This window comes from Peromyscus eremicus, chromosome 6 (genome assembly GCF_949786415.1).
Source record: "Peromyscus eremicus chromosome 6, PerEre_H2_v1, whole genome shotgun sequence".
NCBI classification, from domain to species: domain Eukaryota; kingdom Metazoa; phylum Chordata; class Mammalia; order Rodentia; family Cricetidae; genus Peromyscus; species Peromyscus eremicus.
Window position 1 is genome coordinate 129,330,109 of NC_081421.1, and position 18,355 is coordinate 129,348,463.

An 18,355-nucleotide genomic window follows, 5' to 3' on the forward strand; every position below is an offset into this window, starting at 1 on the left:
CGGTCCCACTGCCTGGATGCCTCCCAAACAGATCAGGCCAATCAACTGTCTCACCCACTCAGAGGGCCTGATCCAGTTGGGGACCCCTCAGCCATTGGTTCATATTTCATGTGTTTCCGTTTGTTTGGCTATTTGTCTCTGTGCTTTATCCGACCTTGGTCTCAACAATTCTCTCTCATATAAACCCTCCTCATTCTCGCTAATTGGACTCCCAGAGATCCACCTGGGGCCTAGTCATGGATCTCTGCATCCAGATCCCTCAGTAGTTGGATGAGGTTTCTAGCACGACAATTAGGGTGTTTGGCCATCCCATCACCAGAGTAGGTCAGTTCGGACTGTCTCTCGACCATTGCCAGCAGTCTGTTGTGGGGGTATCTTTGTGGATTTCTGTGGGCCTCTCTAGCACTTTGTTTCTTCCTATTCTCATGTGGTCTTCATTTACCATGGTCTCCTATTCCTTGTTCTCCCTCTCTGTTGTTGATCCAGCTGGGATCTCCCACTCACCCAAGCTCTCTTTCCCTCAACCCTCGCCCTTCACTACCCCCACTCATGTCCAGGCTGTTCATGTAGATCTCAAGAAGGACCCCAAGAAAGACACAGGGATCGCCCAACGACAGAGAAATGGAATGAGATCTACATGAACAGTAATACATCTTAAAATAATATTCTACAACATTATACTCTATGTTTGGGCTACTAAATATGTTCAAAGATTAAAAGCACTTCAATGTGGTTGGGACTGAGAGAGGAAGAGTTAAATGCATGATAAAATTGAAGGAGTAAGCAGAGGTAGGACTCTGTGAGGTCTTATAACCTACAGGAAGGCCTTTGTCTTTATTGGGTAAAATCTTAGGGCAATGTTAAGATGAAAGACTTTCAGAACTGTATTTAGGGAAATCACTTAAGGGGTGTTTCTTAGTACCTTGGAATCTTTGCAAAGGTTATTTGTGGAAAGATTTAAATTGTACTTATGAAGTGACATTGAGAAACTTTGAAATCAAAATAGAGAGCAAAATGGAATGTAGGGAATGAAAAATGACCCCTAGATTAAATGATTTCTATCATCATTTAAAAGTAAAACAAAAATCTTGGAAAAAGCTTGGGACTTGAAGGGGGTATGGGTGACCTAGGTTTGGATTTGTGGAGTTTACACTGTTGGACTAGCTGAAATGTGTTAAGTCAATATCCAGATCAATGGAGAGAGGTCAGGGTTGGAAGTGTCAATTGTGAGTCATCTGATTCTGGGACTAGCTGACACTGTGATGATATAGTCTGTGAGGGTAGTATATGGTAGTATATTTGGAACAAAGAAGACTTCACACTGCTTTATGGCTGTAAAGAGACAGTTGAGTGTGCAAGAGGGTAACCTGAGACGCTGGAAGAAAATTAAAGGAGCATTGTACTATGGGGGTCATGACCACAAAATCATCTGTGTTAATCTGTTCCTATTGTAACAAGCTCTGGCAAGCTGGGAGACTCACCAACAGAAGAATTCCTTTCTCACAGTTCCAAGATCAAGGTGCAGCTGATTTGTGATCTTGGTGACAGACATTTTATGGTTCATGGAGGATTTGTCTTATCATGAGATCACAACATAGGAAGGATGAAGAAGCTTCTTACTGGTTCTTTCATTTGAGGTAACCAATCCCATTTTCAATGATTCTGTCCTGATCGTCTAACTCTATCTCAAAGAATATTCCTACTGTCATCCTTCAGTAATCAGATTTCAATAAATGAACTTTGGAAGAATGTAAACATTCAGATTATTCAATTTTTCAGAAAGCACTTAAAATACTTGATTAGTTTAGCAAATGGCAAGTAGAACTTGAAGATTGTGTTGTGAATGTTATTGCATCTTCTGATGTTGGATTCTTACAAAAACTACTCTTATGAATGCAGAAAACTATGACCTTCCTCTAGCCAAGAGAATAAGGCAAAGATACATTGACACTATGGCTTCAATAAAATTATTTTAATTAATAAAAAATTGAGATTATCTTGGGTAGTTCTGGTTTCAACAGGTGAAAATATTTAAACAGGAGCAAGACTCTAATTGTTAAAGGGAGAATAAACATCTATATTTAGAGTGCCTATGCAGCCAAAATGGAAGGCATCTGGAACCTAAAAGGTGTCCCTAGGGGGCAGCCAACAAAAAGAGTTGGTCATCAAATCTATAAGAAATAAATTCTACCAGCAGCCTGAAAGCATTCAAAAAATGGATCCTTCCAAAACTGAGTTTCTAGTAAGACACAAGCAGAGAACCTAGGACTGAACTCTAGACTCATAATTGATAGATAATAAACAACAATTTAGCCAGTGGATTCATTTATGGCTGGTGACATGGAAATAGAAAAGCCTTACAGCAGAATGAAGAGGTTATTGGTGATCTAAATGGAAGCGATCCTAGGCAAGTGACAGGACTGGAGCCCCATCAGGCTTGTTTGAAGGAGCAAGTGTGAAGCAAGCAAATGCAGCTGCCATAGAAGGCTCTTTGGGGAGATCTTTGGAACAGAACATAAACACGTGTTTTTAGCTGATCAGGAATATAGTTTTGAGAACAGATTTTTATTGAACTTTTTTAAAAATAAAGAATAACTTGGCCATATCTAAAAGTCTGTTTGTACAAGAATCAAACTTATTTTTTTCCTGAATGTTTACTCAGCCTTGCTAGCTGCAGCATAGCCAGATGAAATTAATATTTAACAACAAGCTAAGAGCAGTGTATGGTGACCTAATGTTGATCTCAATGTTGAAAACACTATAAAAGATTATAGGTTATCAAAGACAGCAGTGTGAAATATGCCATTTATCGAAACCTTTCTCCACAAAGAGAGCCTGTCATCTGAACAAAGCTCCACATTCCTCTCTGTTCTTTTGATAGGTAGATGATGCTCCTGGACTTTCTGTGATGCTGCTTTTCTGAGGTAGAAGTTTTCTCTGGGAATTAAACAGAAGATGTGGGATGGACCCTAAGCTGAACCTGTGGAATGAAGAGGACATAACTACAACATGTGTTAGATGAATTGACAGATAACATGAATAGTCTAGCAGTTGCAAGGTCAGTTTGATGCCATCTCTGTGGAACTTGTACTGCACTACACATTACTTTTTCTGTAAAAAGGAGTAACATGTTCTCTTGCCACATCCCCATCTCCTCCCCCTACCCCTCGTGGGGACCCACAGAGACTCCATAGTGAGGCCTTATTCCATCTTGACTCAGGGTCAGAGAGTCTGAGTTTGCTTTACCCCACAAGGCTGCATAATAGGATGTTTTGGCCAAAGGCATGGTTACCAGGTGTACTATATACTTCAAGGCCTAATTACAAGATGCTTTGCCATAAGGTATGGTTACTAGGTGTTTTGAAAATTAAGGAAGGCTCTACACTTGTTTGTACTTTGTATCTTGACCTTGAAAGGGGGATGTCTTTTGCCTTTCTCCTTGCTGGTGTATAAAAATCCCATTAGATATAAACTTGAGGTGACTGTGGTATTGACCCAGAGCTCTCCCAAACGTATCCTGTGTCTCTGTCGTTTTCTACCTACATCTATTTTTTCATATCTATTATTTCTTAATCCTCACTCCTCCTTTCAAGGACTATTTGGCAGGTCGTTCTGGTCCCCTAACACTGTCCATGCTCCTAATTTACTCAGGAGATCTTATGTATTTCTCCTTCCTAGGGTGATCCATGCATGTCTCTCTTATCATGAATTTTTGGATACTTGGCAATTTTGATATAAAATGTATTCTATTATCCTTGAACAAAAGATTAATTTGGCATAAAATAGTAATATTAGCAAGCTAAAGGAGATAGAGTTAGAGGAAGGGGAAGAAATGAGAAGGCTGAAGAAAACTTTTTATGTCCCAGGTTCTGTGCAACACACTTCATATAAATCTTCATCTCACAATAGTCCTGTAAGACATCAAGGCATAACCCACCATCACCCTTATTTTAGAAGAATATAAACTGAGTCTTTCATGAAAACAACACACAATATATCACAGCTGGTTATTGTTACGTGCATTGTGCTAGAGAATAGACCTTTTTACGTGCCTCAAAAGTAGATAAATACCACAATGTTCTGTCTCTACTATTAAAAAGATGTTCTTTTTTTTTTTTATCAGAAGATAGTGTTCCCCTGTCAGAGCACAGGGAGGATTTCTCATTACATTAACAAGGGGTAATCTAGATCTCTAGGAAAGATATATATCTATTCTTGTGAGGATTTGCAGCAATTATAGTAATAAAATTCTTAGCTACATATGAAGTATTTTAATATACACAGTTTATACCAGAAAGAAGTAAGTCCTAAGTATGACATAGTATATCTATCAACATTAGACTCGTCTCATCTGCCATAAGTCATTTGCTTAGCTGGTGGTTTTTAGACTTAACCTTGCATCACAGTCTTTAACATGGCTTCTTAAACTACAGACCACTACTCTAGTCTTAAGAGATATTTATTCAGCAAGTTTGGGCATAAGCCTTTGACTCTGTTCATCTAGTGAATTTTCAAGTGATTTACATGCTGCTGGCTTAGATGCCATAATTTAAGAACGACTACTTCAGATAGGAGTTTATATCTTTACCAATCCATGTAGGATGGCTGGCCTGTTATGCCAATCATTGGAGGATAGTCTGGGCTACATAGTGAAACTTTGTCTCAAAGAACAAATATAAATATATAAATAAAAAATTTTCTGTAAAGAACCAGATAAAGGACTTTGGCTTTTTCCTGTGGAATATTTAGCCTGAGTTGTGACTACATGAATATTTCTGTGAAGCCTATGTTTCCATAAAGTCTTACTCATGGAAATAGGCATCAGAATGGATACCAAAGTAAACTGCAGTTGAATAAATATTTGCCTATATAATTCACTAAAAGGGTACTCATGGAAATTACTATTCATGTTAAACAGCAACTCTCTGGAAACCATTTACCAATGTTTCCACAAATCTTACTTCCAAGTTTTTAAGTAAAATCTATAGACCTATACAAGAGATGAATAGGAGAGGAGAAAGTCCAGCATTACCTATGAATTCAGTGGAAGAAGTAGTACTTAAAAGTAAGGATCTTCATAAATGCTTATAGTGGAACAGCATCTTCACTTTCACATTTTAGTTTTCATTGGATATTGTTTATAGTGTTAGAGGACATAAATCCACCACTATGTCACTCTAGTGAATGACACAGAAGTTATTGCACAGAGGTCTGTACTGACTAATACACAACACACAGTGAGAGAGCTTCACTTGCTGAGTATGCAGGCAGTGTATTTGATCCTTATCCATACTTCAAACAATTTAAAATGCAAATATAAAGTTAATACTCTATGTCTGTGGAGCTCAGCATTAACTTCATAATTAAGAAATGTAAGTTCTTAAAATTGGACAAAATTCAGAGGAATGTTTGTCATAATGGAACATAATTTAGCATGCCAAAAATAACTACATGCAAGTACCACAAGGAAAGTTAGTATCATGAGTCATCTTACAAACTTCAAATGTGAATATCATGTCAAGTCTCCAACAATCTGTTATATGCTATGGAATATAAATATTTAAATAAAGTATTACAGATAGCTACACATTCTAATATAAAATAATTTGAGGCTGGATTAAAGTGTTTTATAGCGTCATTTATAACATCTATCTTTCAAAACATTTTACTAAATTCCATTAAATCAAAAATTTCAGCTTGACAAATGGGTGTACATTTACCCTTAGGCATTTAATTCTCTAGTAACACAGTGCTTTTCAAAGAGTGTGGCATTTTAAGAAAGAAAAAAGTGTTCAAAAGAGAACTGTAGTCCAAAGAAAATTGTAAGGTGTTGATTTTAAGCACATTTCATAAGTTTCTTTCCCTCAAGACTCCTCAGAACATTAGTATGTACGGTGTATAGAGATTTTAAAAGATTTAGAATACTATGTGGACTTTTCTGTTCTCGTTTAACACAAAATATAAATGTCATGAAAAGTCCCTAAAGTACCAAAGAAGAGTACTCATGGGAAAATAGGGCTTTTAGCACTTGTATTTGTTTTAATTTAAAAAAAATCAGGTCAATTTAACATATATTTATTGATACTTCTCAAATTTGCTTGAGGTTTTAAAAGTGAACTGGTTCATTTTTTGTTCCATTCATAAAAAATCTACCTAGAACATGAATATTATGATTAGACATACTTACACTCCTCTTCAGGCCTCTTCCGAAGTGCTGCACGAGCCTCCTTATAAGGACTTCGCTGATATTGTGGGGGATTCCTTCCCCGTATTAGGCTCTCCATCCTGTAAGAGAAAGACCAAGATTATTTTAATACCCAAATCTTGATTGATAATGGAAATATCAAATTCAAGTTTAAATACTGACAGAAGCTTTATAGTTCACACCACTGAAATTATCTAAGATAAGATGACAAGGGAGCATGGAGCATGGTAAGCTGGAAAGTGCTTGGCTTTTAAAAGGCATTTTGATTTAAAATGTTACAAAAATAACATGTGGCACTAGAGAAACAGCTCAGTAATGCCAGTACTTGCCCTATAAGCACAAGGACTTGACTTTGATCTCCAAAAACCATGTAAAAATATGTGATGGCATGCTCTTGTAATCCCAGTGCTAGGGAGGCAGACAGAGGGATCCCTAGGGCTTGCTGGTCAACCACCACAGACTACTTAACAAGTTCCAGGACAGCAACCCCATCTCAAAAACACAAACTAGACTGAGCAATGACAACTGACTTTGTCTTCTGGCATCCACATGGATGTGCACATGTATGTGTATACACACACACACACACACACACACACACACACACACACACACACAAACACCATGTGGACAAAGCTCATACACAGTTCAATAAGAGAATGTCAAGACTGAATGTTTGTGTCTTACCCCCAATATAAAGGTATTTGGAAGTAATTCAATTTAGAAGTAGATTTAGAGGATGTTATAAGGGTGGGGTCTTCATAGTGGGATCACTGTTCTCCTAAAGTGGGGAGAAAGAGCAGAGATCTCTCTCTTCCACACAGGGCCAGTGAGAAGACTGTCCAGGAAGAAGGCCTTTCCCCAAAGCAAATCTGCCTGCACCTTGACCATGGATTTCCCGGCGTCAAAGCCATGCGTTGTACATGTACATCATTTAGCCACTCAGTCTATGATAATTTATCACAACAGTGCAATCACTCCAAAGGGAAGTTATTAAGAAAGAATAATCACTTGAAAATAAGCACATTTATAAAAAAATAAGAAAGTAACCCTTTAGGAAGGAAGAACGTGCCCTGAACATTTCAAAGATTAGTCTTCAGGAATGGACTTCTATTTCTTTCCATGCTACTGGGTGAATCTGAAAGGATTTCTTTATTATTATTACTATTGTTTCATTATTAATAACAATAATTATTACTATATGTACATATTAATGTGCTTGTGGACATGTTTATAAGATATAAAAAAATCTCAGAATATACAATTATAACTTGAATCTTAGTTCCACTTGAAACTCACTTTAGGTGAGAAAAATTTATTGATCTTGAAATAATGATGGTACCATGGCCGTAACAAAAGAGGTACCTGAAGGAGTTAAGATACAATTTGCTTTCATATTGTATTGTGGGAAGGGATCCTAACTTTTGCCATGAGGGTTAGATGTACAAACTAAATTGTATCAGGTTTTCTAGTTCCTGACTCTTGAACCAATTCAATACAATTTTAATAATATCATTTAGCAAACATATGAATTTCCATGACAGTCTAATGATAATTTAAGTGGATATTGACTTATATTTATAAGTTCAATGTACTAAAATAGAGCAACTATAACTTGCATATGCAATGATAATTTAAGTGGATATTGACTTATATTTATAAGTTCAATGTACTAAAATAGAGCAACTATAACTTGCATATGCAAATGTCTCCATAGATGTGTAAAAGCATGTTTTTTAATGCTGGGGATTGAACTGAGGGGGTCTTGAATGTAGTAAGTACTCTACCACTGACCTACATCTTCAGCCCTCATGTAGTTTAAAGAAATGTTTTACTTATCATAATTAACTTCTGCTATGAATCGAGAAGTTACCTAGGTTGTAAACCATTCCTGAGAAAACTATTGTTTTTAATATCTCTACTATGTGAGAATAGAAGTCCATTTACATGTAGCTATGGTGGGGAATAGGTGAGGTGCTTTCAAGAGTTGGGGAGTTTGCACTTGAATGATTACAATTGGTATCCAAGGACCAAGTCTCTAGAGGCTGCATCTAGGAACACCAAAGATATGTCAGGAGATATGCAATGTTAGGAGTAAAGCATGACAAAGATGGGGTGGGCTTCATGCTGACTGTTGGCTGTGGGGCCCAGTTTAAAATCCTTTTCTTTTTGATTGGTATGCAAAATAAATAAAAATTTCTTAATAAAAATAAAAAAATCTTTTCTCTTAGAAGATGGCATCAGGGAAACTTGCTCACTTAGTCTGTACTTCAGTTTTTCATCAGTAAAGTCATGGTCACTTCTACTATCTTATTGTGAGGATTAGACATGTCATCACAGATGAGGTGGTTTGTGATATGTCACAGAGCAACAGAGCAGGTGAAGAAATGGTTATGAATCACAATTTTGGTAAATAGAAAAGAAACTATGAAGTGATACTATTGTGTCCATTGTGCTAGGGAAAAATGTCAAAACTTCCCTTTATTCATTAAAGAATAGGAACATTTAGCCTTGTGGAGAAAAATATCTGAGGAAATAAATGTTTCAGTCATCATAGAAACAGAAAACATGCACAGCCATTGCAGACGCATAAATTAAACTGCTTTGAGATTCCATTTCTCCCCAGCCAGATGAACTACCATATAAAGAAAAACTATAGCAAGTGCTGGAGAGAATGTGGAAAAAGGGAGCCTTTATTCACCACTGGCAGGAAGGCAGACTAGAGAAGCCACCATGGAAATCAGTATGTGTAGGGGTCCTGAAAAAACTAAAAATAGAACTCCCATATGACCCAGTTATACCATTTCTGGGAACAAACCCATAGGATTCCATATTCTATGACAGGGAAAGTACACCCACATCATTGTTATTCACAATAGCCAGGAAATGGAGTCAGCCTAGATGACCATAACTTATGAATGAATGGATAATGAAAATGTGGTTCATATGTTTAATGGAATTTCACTCACCTGTAAAGAAAAATGAAATTTACAGGAAGATGAATGAAACAAATTATACCTAGTAAGGTTCAGAAAGGCAAATACCACATGTATTTCTTTATCTAGCTTTCAGTTTTTATGCACAAGTATTCATGTAGGAAGGATCATGGGTAGTGATCAGGAAACTAGAAAGAGGCCCTTGAGAAGAAGAAAAGGATGGAGCAGGTGTTAGAACACATGTGATAAAAGTGTGGGATTGAGAATACTGGGGTCCAGAAGGGTACAAACAAAGTCAATGACAGGTAGGTGGGGAGAGAGAATTAATCAAGACCATGTATGTATGAAAAGAAAAAAAAGACATCCATACATAATAACTGACAGTTTTTAGAGATGAAAATGTTAATACAGTACACTTCAATTGATCAATTCAAGAGATCATATATGATAATTTAAGAATACTTAGATAAATAAAAATGGCCTATTATCCATATCATACTATCTGAAGATCTAAATATCCTATTATTTCTCAGCAAGTTTAGATATTTCAAAATTTAGTACTATTCTCTGACTTTAGGAATAATACTGAAGCATCTATAATGTCTCACCATTTACTCCTGTTTCATTCAATACACAATGAAGTCTCCCAAAAGAATATTTTTAAATTGAGTAAGTAAAGGCTTAGAGTTTCTCAGTGATGTACTCATAGCCACATAGGATGTAGAAGATGTAACCAGTCTTTCCTGCCCCTTGCTTTCTGATTTTTACTTCATTATTCCCATGGACTCATGATTGTATGGAAATTATATGCCTACTACTCTACTAAGAAAGATATCTTTAAATGAGTTAAAAATCCTTCGTATACATAAAATTAATACTAGACGTCTACCTATATATGAATGTTTTATATATATAAGCTACTCAGTAATCAAACAACACTACATAAATGTATGTATATTTGTTTGTTAATATGCTGATTCCGTGTTGTGTTTTGATTGCTGTCCTGGTGTCACTTAAATGTCAGCTTCATTCAGTGAGATTACTTTCAAGAACTACTGAAAAGTTAACCAGAGCCCAAGAAATTTTCCTATAAATTATGTACATCACATGGTCATGGAAGCAAACACTGAAGACATTAAAATTCTCTTTATTCTTTAGAGTTGTAAATGTTGTGCCCACTGGGAGACACACATTCATGTACACAGTGTTATATAACTGACACTCCAGTCTTCTGGGGATCACACTGCTGTCTACGCAAACTCTTCAACCAGTACAATTTATGATGCATGGTGCGCATTAGATGGATAAACAAAGTTTCCAAGGATGAAAGCTTGTAGTACCTCCAGAACTCTGCAAATGAGCTGCCCGTCTATTCTCCAGCCTGGCATGCCCCCAGTGGAGTGTGTTAATAGTTCCAGCAATGAGAGGTGAAGTGTGAGGACCACAGGTGAGGCAGATGGTTTGTCTCATTGAGAAACTCTAGGAAGTGTGCCCCACATGTCCTTTTCTGAGAAGTATGTGCATTCATGTAAATATCAAACAGCATGAGTGGACATTTGGAATTTGTAAGCCAAAGGTGTCTGCAACCTGTTTGGTGTCTCCCCAATCTAACCAGGTCTCAACCATCTGTGAACCTTTAAATAACCCTTCACTCTATTCCAAAGGGTGCTGATGGTAGTAGTCAGTAAAGTCAAGTTCTGCATGATTCTGCTCAGATATTGTTCAATGTTGAAGAACTCCTACAAACATCAATTACATATTTGAAAATGAAAAGGAAGAAAGTTCAATTGATTCACTTAATTGATAAATTCAATGACAAATAGAGAGGGGGATAAGGGCTCAGGATAAGAGAGAAGGTAGGATAAATGCTGTAAGAGTGAAGAATGACCAAAGAGATAGTGCAAAGTCTTGCTACATCACCTGGTGGTCTATCAGAGCAGCCACTGAATAATTTGAAAGGCTAGTGATTATCACAGTAAAATGATTTTAACTTCAGACTTGTCTGGAATAGAATACACACTTACATTGATATGGAATTGTGGCCTGGAATGAGAGTGTGGCTAGGAATAAAATTTGGTTGATGCAGATTTATGCTGGATGGAAGAGGAAGAGAGAGATTAACTTGTAGCACAAGTCTTAAAAGGTCTTATTAATAAAAACAAACCCAGAGCCAGGTATTGGGGTGAACGCTGAAAGATCAGAGAGACAGAACCAACCACAGCTAACCTCACCTTGCCAATTCCTCAGCTCTGACTGGATCATGATGGACATGGAAGTTGGGGAAAGAATAAGTTTTCAGGCATAAGCATCCTCAATGTCTATTGTAGGCAGGTTTTACCATGGTCATTTCATTATGACTAGTTTCTCTCTCAGAGATGTGAAGTGATTTGCTTAGGGTCATACAGAGCAGTTTGGCATTTAGATCCAGATTTTTCTCCATTGTGGGTTTTGCTATACAAGTTTCTGAGAGGATGGGGATGTAGGGCAGCTGTGGTGTCCATCTGCTGGCTATGCATAGCCACGGTGGACTTTAAACTGGCTAGTATCACAGAGGAACGAAACTTTGGATTTAATAATTTTATTGAGTCTTAGTTAATTCCTAGTTTATTCCAATGGGAATTTCAGTAACCACATATGATTATAGCTTTACACAGCTCAGCATATCTAGAAGTATCTAATATTCACAAAATCATTCACATTTCAGTTTTTTCTATTGATGTAATAAGACATCACGACCAAAAGCAACTTGAGGAGGAAAGGCTTTATTTCAGCTAGATATTATGGCTTGCTCAATCTGCTTTCTCATAGTACCTAGGACCACCAGCCCAAGGGTGGCACAACCCACAATGGGCTATGCCCTCTCATATCAATGATCAACCAAGAAAATGAATCCCAGACTTGCCCACAGACCAACCTAATGGGGTACATTTTATTAATTGAGGTTCTCTCTTCCAAAACAACTCTAGCTTGTGCCATTGACATAAAACTAGTCATTACAATATATCTTAGGTATCTATAAATTAACACTTTGATAGAAATAATCCATAGTAAACTAAATAAATTACAAAATAGGACTAAAAATGCAAGGACAGCCTGATTATGCAGATAAAAGGATGATTGTCACATACAGTTAGAAATAATAGTGGACATAGATTTATACTCTTGTAGGGAAAAGGAAACTATAAAGTCAAAGAGTACAGAGGTAACATACTATGAACATTAATTTTACAAATCCTTTAAACTGTCACTTCCATGGTCTTCCAAGTCTCTTTTCTTAGATTTGAATTTAAAAAAGAGTTGAAGGAGCAGTGGAGTGGGCCTTATTTCATCAGTGGTAAGTTTTTGAAGGAGGGTTGAGTCCAAACCACAAAAATCTGATCTCCAGGGTATGCATGTGCAGGGTATAACTGAGTGCTTATAGGGATCCAAGTTGAATGACAAATGACAGCATAGGAACAATCAGTACTCGGGGATCTTGGCTAAATATGTTGAATACATCATGGGCAAACTACAGTCGAAAAGGAAGATCACTGTGAAGAGAATGAATTTCATTCAAACAAACTATCTAGAAAAAGTAAAATTCCTATACCAGAAATACAGGCAAAAGGCTGTGGAGTTGGAGCTAAGTCAGGTGTCTAGAGGGAGATAGCAGTAATTTCTCAACGAGCAATAATCATCAATGGTTTCAGAGAGGAAACAGTTTTACATTTCTGGATCAAACGCCTTGAAAACCAGCAAACACAATGGAACATTTTCTCCATTTTTGATTTTTTTTTTTTTTGTTTTTCAAGACAGGGTTTCTCTGTAGTTTTGCACCTTTCCTGGAACTCACTTTGTAGACCAGGCTGGCCTCGAACTCACACAGATCCGCCTGCCTCTGCCTCCAGAGTGTTGGGATTTCTCCATTTTTGAAACTGATTTTTAATTTGTTTGTGTGACTTATGCATATGTCCCTATGTGCACATACACATGTAGGTACACATGCACACATGCAAGTGAAGGCCAGAGCTTAGCATCTTAGGTCTTTCTTGATGGCTTACTAACTTAAGCTTTGAGACAGAGCTTTTCACTGAACCTGGATGAGTCTAGACTGATGGGCCAATGAACTCCAGGGATCTACTTGTCTGTGAAGTGAATGTTACTTCTGCTGTGAATATCTTTTTACTTTGATTCTTGGGATCTAAACTCAGGACTTTATGCTTGAGTGGTAGAAACTTTACCAACTGAGCTATTTCTTCAGCTCACCCCTTATTTTTTCCCAAAAAAAAGAATCAAAATTTGATAGGTACCATTAAAATTTTCTTTGTATAAAAGGAAACCAGTTCTAGAATGTGAACACTATATAATTTCCTCTGCAGATGTAGCAAACAAATGATTTGTGAAAAACCTGAGATGAATGACAGTAACATATGTAGCAACAGGAAAAGGTCAAGGTCTTAAACATCAGAATTCAGGTCTTGCATCAATTTCTTCCCTTCTAGGTTTTCAGAAAAGATTTTATACATTTAGTCTATCTAGGTAGTAGCACTGTCTAACAGAAGGCTGCTATCTTCATGAAGGAATCTAGTAAACAAATTAGATAGTACAGGGATAGAAAGCATCCTTTAGCAAAGTCCTTAAAAAAATGACTAACTTGTGAGATTTAGAAATATGCCCAGCAACTAAATCATGAAAGAATAGCTATTTATAATATTTAGTTTTCATGCTTTTTAATGGTTGGTGTCTATGAGTGAGAACCCAAAAGTCACCAGGGAATGGACCCCATTCCTTCAGAGAAGCTGCTGTGACCTTCCTCTCATCCCCAGCTTTGTCTTCTGGATCTTCCATCTAAGGATCCTACACAGTTATCCTACCCTGGAGTCTGGCAGAAGTCGTATCTCATGGGCCTGGCCAAACCGATTGAAAATGGTGTATTTATTTGAAAGGATTTAGCGAATTAATGAATGGCATTTGATAGAAATGTTTGCTCCAGTACAGGGCTAATGTGTCTGTGGTTATGCCTCTATTTGGTCTCATAAGAACTCTCTGAGGTCAGTATTTTAGAGCAAGATTAAGACTCATGCTTAGACTTTCTGTTTCTTGCAGATCCCCCAACTTGAGCAGAGCTGGCAGAAGAAGTTCTTTTCTTTTATTCACATTACTTATCCTTCCAATGGAGCCTTCTGTCTCAGAGAAGGAAGTACTACCACATACGATAACTGCTTAGATATAGAAGAAATGCATGCCAAGGGACTATAAAGTATTCATTTCTTGAAGGAAAATGGAGGTGGTTGACATCAAAGAATAAATGTCATTCTTTTGGAAATATACAAAAATATATAAATAACCCACCATAGCTTAGAATATAAATGACATCAGTCCTTCTAGTCAGTTATGAGATTAAATTCTGCCTTCAACCTGTTTTCCTTCTATGAAGAATTTCTGTACACATAGGCCAGTGGTCAGTCTTTGGACTGAGAACTGCTGAAATAATATTCTGGAGTTTTCTCTAGAATTTTACATATGGTAATGACAACTCACAACAATGGTACTGTATATTCTCTTCAGGTAGATGAATCACCATGGTTAATACAGTGAAAACTCTGATGGATATGAGTAAAAGGCAAGACCATGGTCCCAATCACACTGACAATTTTTAGGAATTTTCAGATTATAAAATACTTTAATCTCAGTATTTCATACTAATATGAGAAAATAGAACACATGATTTCCTTTACTGGAGAAAGAATAATAACATTGGCTCATTTGTTTAGGAAGATGGGTTTCTGGGAAAACCTGAATTAAGTCCCTGTTTAAGACTGGGTAAACAACGTGGAACTCCAGACAACTCTGATGGAGTTGTACAATTTTGTGATTGTTTCGGGAACAACAACAACAACAACAACAACCCTAAAAACAAAACCCCAAAGACCCCAAAACCTTTTTCCTTTATCCCCTTTCCTTGTGGGGCCACTAAGAAATACCAGGTACATACTAATTTCACCTGTAGCATCTGTGCCTGTCATTTCTTCTTAGTTCCTTCCAAGAGTCAGGAAGAACTTGTTCTCTCCACTGGCTATTGACTTTTTCGGGGAAGGGTGAACACATTCTCCACTAAAGAAATGTCAAAGCTTCTCTCTTGATCCTTGCTCCATTAAGACCTTTTAAGTCAAGAGTCAGATTTATCTGTGACTGATGACTTCTGTTTCACTCAGTTCTTGTAATTGCCCATGAGGTCCTGTGTAACTTTTCCTCATCTCACTTTTCCCTCTATCTTATTTGATCCCATGTTACATATGCTCAGTTGACTGAACTTCAGCAAATGTAACAGACTCTTGTCTCAGGCCTCTACCTTGGCAGTATCATTTCTCTGGAATCCCTGCACTTATCCATTTTTGTTTAGATGTTTCTCTTTCAGTGGTGCTTCCTCCAGTAGCCACACTCCATCCTTCACTCCCTGCAGCTTCCCTGATGTCCATAGCTTCACCAACTTCTTGGTCTTCCTCACCAGGCTCTTATTTTCATTTTGACTTAAGAGTCCATCAGTTTTAGCATCATCTTTATCCTCTTTCAATTCAGAATTTGTTTGTTGACTGTAAGAGTCAAAACATGCTTCAAAATGAATGTATAATAATGTGAATATTGCTTTTGTTTCTATTAAATAGTAAGAAAATGTGAATATTTTCCAAAGATGATAGTGAACTTGTTTATTTTTCCTATTTGTTATATTTTGCTTATCTATTTGAGGCTATCTATATTGTTGAATATGAGGAGGCTACAACATCCTAGTGAGCTAACTTTAATTGTGAAACAATGATTGGGCAACCAATGCTGCTGTTTGACTTTTGGCCTGTTTACCTTGTAATACAGGGCAGTATGTGCTATGGAATGCTGTTCTGTATGTTGTGATTGCGTGTTGCTCTGATTGGTTGATAAATAAAATGTTGATTGGCCAGTAGCCAGGCAGGAAGTATAGGTGAGATAAGCAGACAAAGAGAATTCTGGGAAGTGGAAGGCTGAGTCAAGAGTCACTGGCCAGACACAGAGGAAGCAAGATGACAAGGCAGAACGGAGAAAAGGTACCAAGCCACGTGGCTAAACACAGATAAGAATTATGGGTTAATTTAAGCCTAAGAGCTAGTTAGTAATAAGCCTGAGCTAATGGCTGAGCAGTTGTAATTAATATAGGCCTCTGTGTGTTTACTTGGGGGACACAAATGGGAGAGATTTGTCCTGACCACTGGCTGGCTGGTACACAGGAAAACTTCTAACTACAAGTATGTATTCAACATTAATGTCCCAAGGAACACTGTTTCACACACACTCCTCTTAAGTGAGAAATATCTCTTGGAAAGAAATTATTGTTTTGTATTTTAAAGGTTTTCTTATTTTATCTGTTTGAGTGTTTGCCTACATGCATGTCTGTGCGCCATATGCACACAGTGCTGAGGAAGCCAGGAGAGGTTATCAGATCTTCTGGAGCTGGAGTAACAGGTGGTTGTGAGCTGCTGTGTGGTAGCTGCAAACTAAATCCAGGTCCCCTACAAGAGCAGCAAGTACTCTTGACCACTGGGACACCTTCCCAGTTCCTTGTATTGCATTTTAAATATGTGTTTAAACATCAGTTTTAATGAGAATATATTTATAATTGTGTTCATTGACACTAATTTGGATTCATGTTTCCTGGCTTATTTTGCTTTCTGTTTTCTGTTTTGCCTTTCTTCCATTTTCCTCTTTATTTTTTTTTTGATCTTGAAATTTCTTCCATGCCTAGATAAATTTATATATTTAATAGGTGCTTATTATTTTTCACTGAATTATCTACTTTTAAAACCACTTTTCTTGGTTTTGAAGATCTTCCTTGAATAGTTTCTTTCAAGTGAGTCAGGAGATTTTTAAATGAGCACAGTTGTTGTTGATCTGAAAATGTCTGGATTCTGTACCTCCTAAAATAAATACCTTTGTGAAATGAAGAGTTAATGATGCACAGTTGCACCCAATAGCCCACTGAATGTGCTGTTTCTGGCATTGTGGCTTCCTGGTTACAGCTTCAATGGCAGTTGCTTCTCCCTGCTCTGACCTCTGCTCTCTTCCCTTAGACACAGAAGCAGTAGCTTTCTGTCCTTGGAAACCTCACAGATGCATCATCCTGAATTGTTGCTCAGCTTCCTCTTTTCCTGGCCTTACAAATTCATCTGGTTATTTTTATAGACTGTCTTTTTCTCACATTTCCATCCATGTTTCTTGAGACGCCCACTTTAGAAGACTCAGGTATTTGAACCCTCTGTACTACGACTCTTCTCAGTCTCCTTTCTGCACTCCGGTTCATGGATAGACTTCTTGTGGTTGCTGATTTCTCAGTGTATTTTGGGATTTTATATAATAAGCTCATTTTTTTTTTGGACAATCATCTTTATGGGTTATTGAGGTTCTGCTAGTGATTTCTCTTTGTTGTGACTCTTAGCTACTTCTTGATTTTCTAGTTATTGCAGTATTTCATTTGAAAGCTTTTAAACTATATCATGATTATGTGTCAGTTTCCATGGAAAGATACTTGCAGAGGTCCATGCTGATAGCAATGAAAGTCACATTTAAAACAAATTCTGTTATCTCAATGACACATATTTGGAAGTGATCAAAACAAGATAATAAAAATTATTTAAAAAGTCACTTTTGTATCTGAAATATGAGATCTTGGAGCCTTAGAAATGGCACATGAGTAAGCTTCCTGAGAAGGCAGAGGTAGGAAGACAGGAGCTAGGACTCCCACTTCATCAGTGCCAAACTGTCTAGCTGTAAGACCTCTCTTATCCCTGGGCTTTATGTGTTATATCAAAATAATATCAAAAATATACATTATTACTTTAGGCTAAAGTAAAAGCCATTAAAAGCCTATAGTTGTCATACAAAAGTGGTGAATTGAAAACTAGCTGCCACTAGGTACACTGGGAAGAATCAATAAAAGAATGTATGGGTGGTAATCAACAGGTGCCCATCATTTTCAATATTAACTTACCAAAAGGACTCATTTCAGCTGGCAGAAATAGTCTATCAACAAACAAAAATGTAAGTATGTCTGTGACTTTTGTGAAAAGCCTAATTTTTTTTTTTAAAAAAAAAAGGCTTGAAAGATATTATGAAAAAACCTGGCTAGTTCTGCAGAACTATTTTAGTCAAAATTTTAAATAGAAGAAAATCTGAGTGCTCCCTTGGTCTCTTTCTGTTAATTTTCTTT

The 18,355-nt window shown here is 37.0% G+C and overlaps 1 protein-coding gene across 2 annotated transcripts in view; it reads right to left on the reverse strand.

Annotated features, from left to right (window-relative positions):
• Nucleotides 1-6,284, reverse strand: part of Lrrc7 (leucine rich repeat containing 7) — a 364,429-nt gene extending 358,145 nt beyond the window's left edge. For both annotated transcript variants that reach the window (XM_059266515.1, XM_059266514.1), the window contains exon 1: nucleotides 6,188-6,284. In XM_059266515.1, coding sequence (XP_059122498.1) covers nucleotides 6,188-6,284 — 97 coding nt within the window. The remainder of the gene's footprint in view (nucleotides 1-6,187) is intronic.
• Nucleotides 6,285-18,355: the final 12,071 nt, after the last annotated feature.